Source organism: Rhagoletis pomonella, unplaced genomic scaffold, assembly GCF_013731165.1.
Source record: "Rhagoletis pomonella isolate Grant_MI unplaced genomic scaffold, Rhpom_1.0 Rhpom_scaffold_00205, whole genome shotgun sequence".
NCBI lineage: Eukaryota > Metazoa > Arthropoda > Insecta > Diptera > Tephritidae > Rhagoletis > Rhagoletis pomonella.
The window spans coordinates 121,217-123,196 of NW_023458759.1; the positions used below are offsets into that span (position 1 = coordinate 121,217).

Here is a 1,980-nt window from a genome sequence, read left to right on the forward strand (position 1 = left end):
CATGGTTAAGATGTATTAGATATTTGAACCAAGGTTTGGGTTTTGGCTAACAGCTGCTTTTGCTCTTTATTTGCAAGGCGAATTTATACAAGGTGGTAGCGGAAGACCAAACACAAAAACTACACTAGCAAACTAGCAAACTAAATGCACAAAAGTACAACAAACACATCATTTTGACAAACAGTACGAATTCGCCTTGAAATCAGCAGCTCCGGTAACACCTCCTCATATGAATTCAGCTTTTTTCTTTGCCTGTTGTTTTTTACGGATACTTTTGTCGACGTGATTTTTCTTATTGTTATCTTAATATCTCATATAAAAAATAGAAAAGCTGAACTTGAACCTCTTATATTTTACTTGCCCCAAATAATTCTGATATGGGTGAAATCATGGTAAAACGTTACATCGAGCGACATTTTTTGTTTTTGCATAGCGAAACGGTTGGTATTCTATACCTATGCCTTATGTTATATGTACTCACAAATTCATATTATTTATGTTATAGATATGTATGTAAAGAGAATAAATTAATTATCCTTTATTAAGTTTTGATTGTTTTACAAATAGTCAGTTATGTACTATTAAAAAATAGAGTAAAATAGTTGTTTGATTCGATTAAATTGCAAAAATTAATCGATTATAGTAATGAAATGATTAGTCGCTACCATTCCTAATCTTATTCGAAAAACGGTACATTGGTTGCGGCGAAAAGTTTTGCTTCCATAATTTGTGCAAGGCATCAATAGTGCGGATTATATGGATTAACTATTAATTTAATTGTGGTTCATCATTTTTAAACATCAGCGACAAAAATACTGAGGTTAGTATCGATCGTTACGTTTTTATGTGCTGTGTAATTTATATAGTGTAACTATGCGATGGCGTTAACAATTAAAAAATGTTTGTAGAATACATATCTGGTGACAAAATCGCAATGGATATTGACTACGACTTGTACGACTACAAACTAGTAAAATTTCTTGAAGAGTCTGTCGACGTGGTCCTGCCACATGTCATCGACATAGTTTACAAAGATTGGGTCTACTTCAATACAAAACTGGGTGTCTGCGAAACACGTTTTCCACCTCCACCATACGGAGCCATAAAGAACAAATATTTATTTAAAAAACTGATTGAAAAATCAGAAGCACCCGCAAATTGGGAATCATATGAAATCGAAATTGTCGGTCATGCAAGTGAGTTAAAATAATATATCATTCTATTGCGCTTTATGAAATGTCGCAAAGTGGCATTTTTGGTGGTGGGGGTTTGGTGTCTATACAGAATCGTACAATGAAGCACTTGAGCGACTACAAGAATTAAGGAAGAAACCATTTGCTTTCACTGACAATGAAAATGCTTCCAAGAAATCCGAAGCTATGAAACGAGAGCTTCAACGCCGGGCAAACGCTGCAGCTTTGAATGAAAAGAAAGCAGACGAACACTTTAGTGATAATGTTTGTTCTTTGAGCGAAATAGAGACAGGTAATAAACAAGCAATCAGAATGCAAAATAAAAGCAACATGTTTTTATTTTTGATATGTTTTAGAGGCGGATGAACCATCCTCAAACAAAAGGAAAGATAAACAATTTATTTCCAAATTAAAGAAGCCAAATCGAAAAAGTAAGAATTGACTAGAACTTTGGAAATTTATAGTTTTCAATATATCGAAGGTTCATATTCAATATCCGCTATCTGCAATTTTTACAAAAATGATTTTATGATATTAGACTGCATCTGCAACTTAACTGCCATTAATTTTACTTTTGCAATTCAATAGTACATTTTTCTAACAAGCGATATACAAGGTCAATATTAACATAATCGATGACAGTTAGGCCTTAGGTGGATTTTTATATCGGAATCTCAGTTTTGTGAAAATCGAAAACTGAGGGTATTGAATATAAGCCGTAGATATGATATTTCTATTCTTTCATTGAAAACCTGAAAGGAAAAGGAGATCCCGAACGAAAAGGATA

General features: G+C 33.2%; 1 protein-coding gene across 1 annotated transcript in view; it reads left to right on the forward strand.

Moving 5' to 3' along the window:
- The first annotated feature begins 695 nt into the window (after positions 1-695).
- Positions 696-1,980, forward strand: part of LOC118750319 — a 3,844-nt gene continuing 2,559 nt past the window's right edge. The window contains exons 1-3 of the mRNA XM_036485037.1: positions 696-1,196; positions 1,285-1,485; positions 1,550-1,624. Coding sequence (XP_036340930.1) covers positions 899-1,196; positions 1,285-1,485; positions 1,550-1,624 — 574 coding nt within the window. The 5' untranslated portion in view covers positions 696-898. The remainder of the gene's footprint in view (positions 1,197-1,284; positions 1,486-1,549; positions 1,625-1,980) is intronic.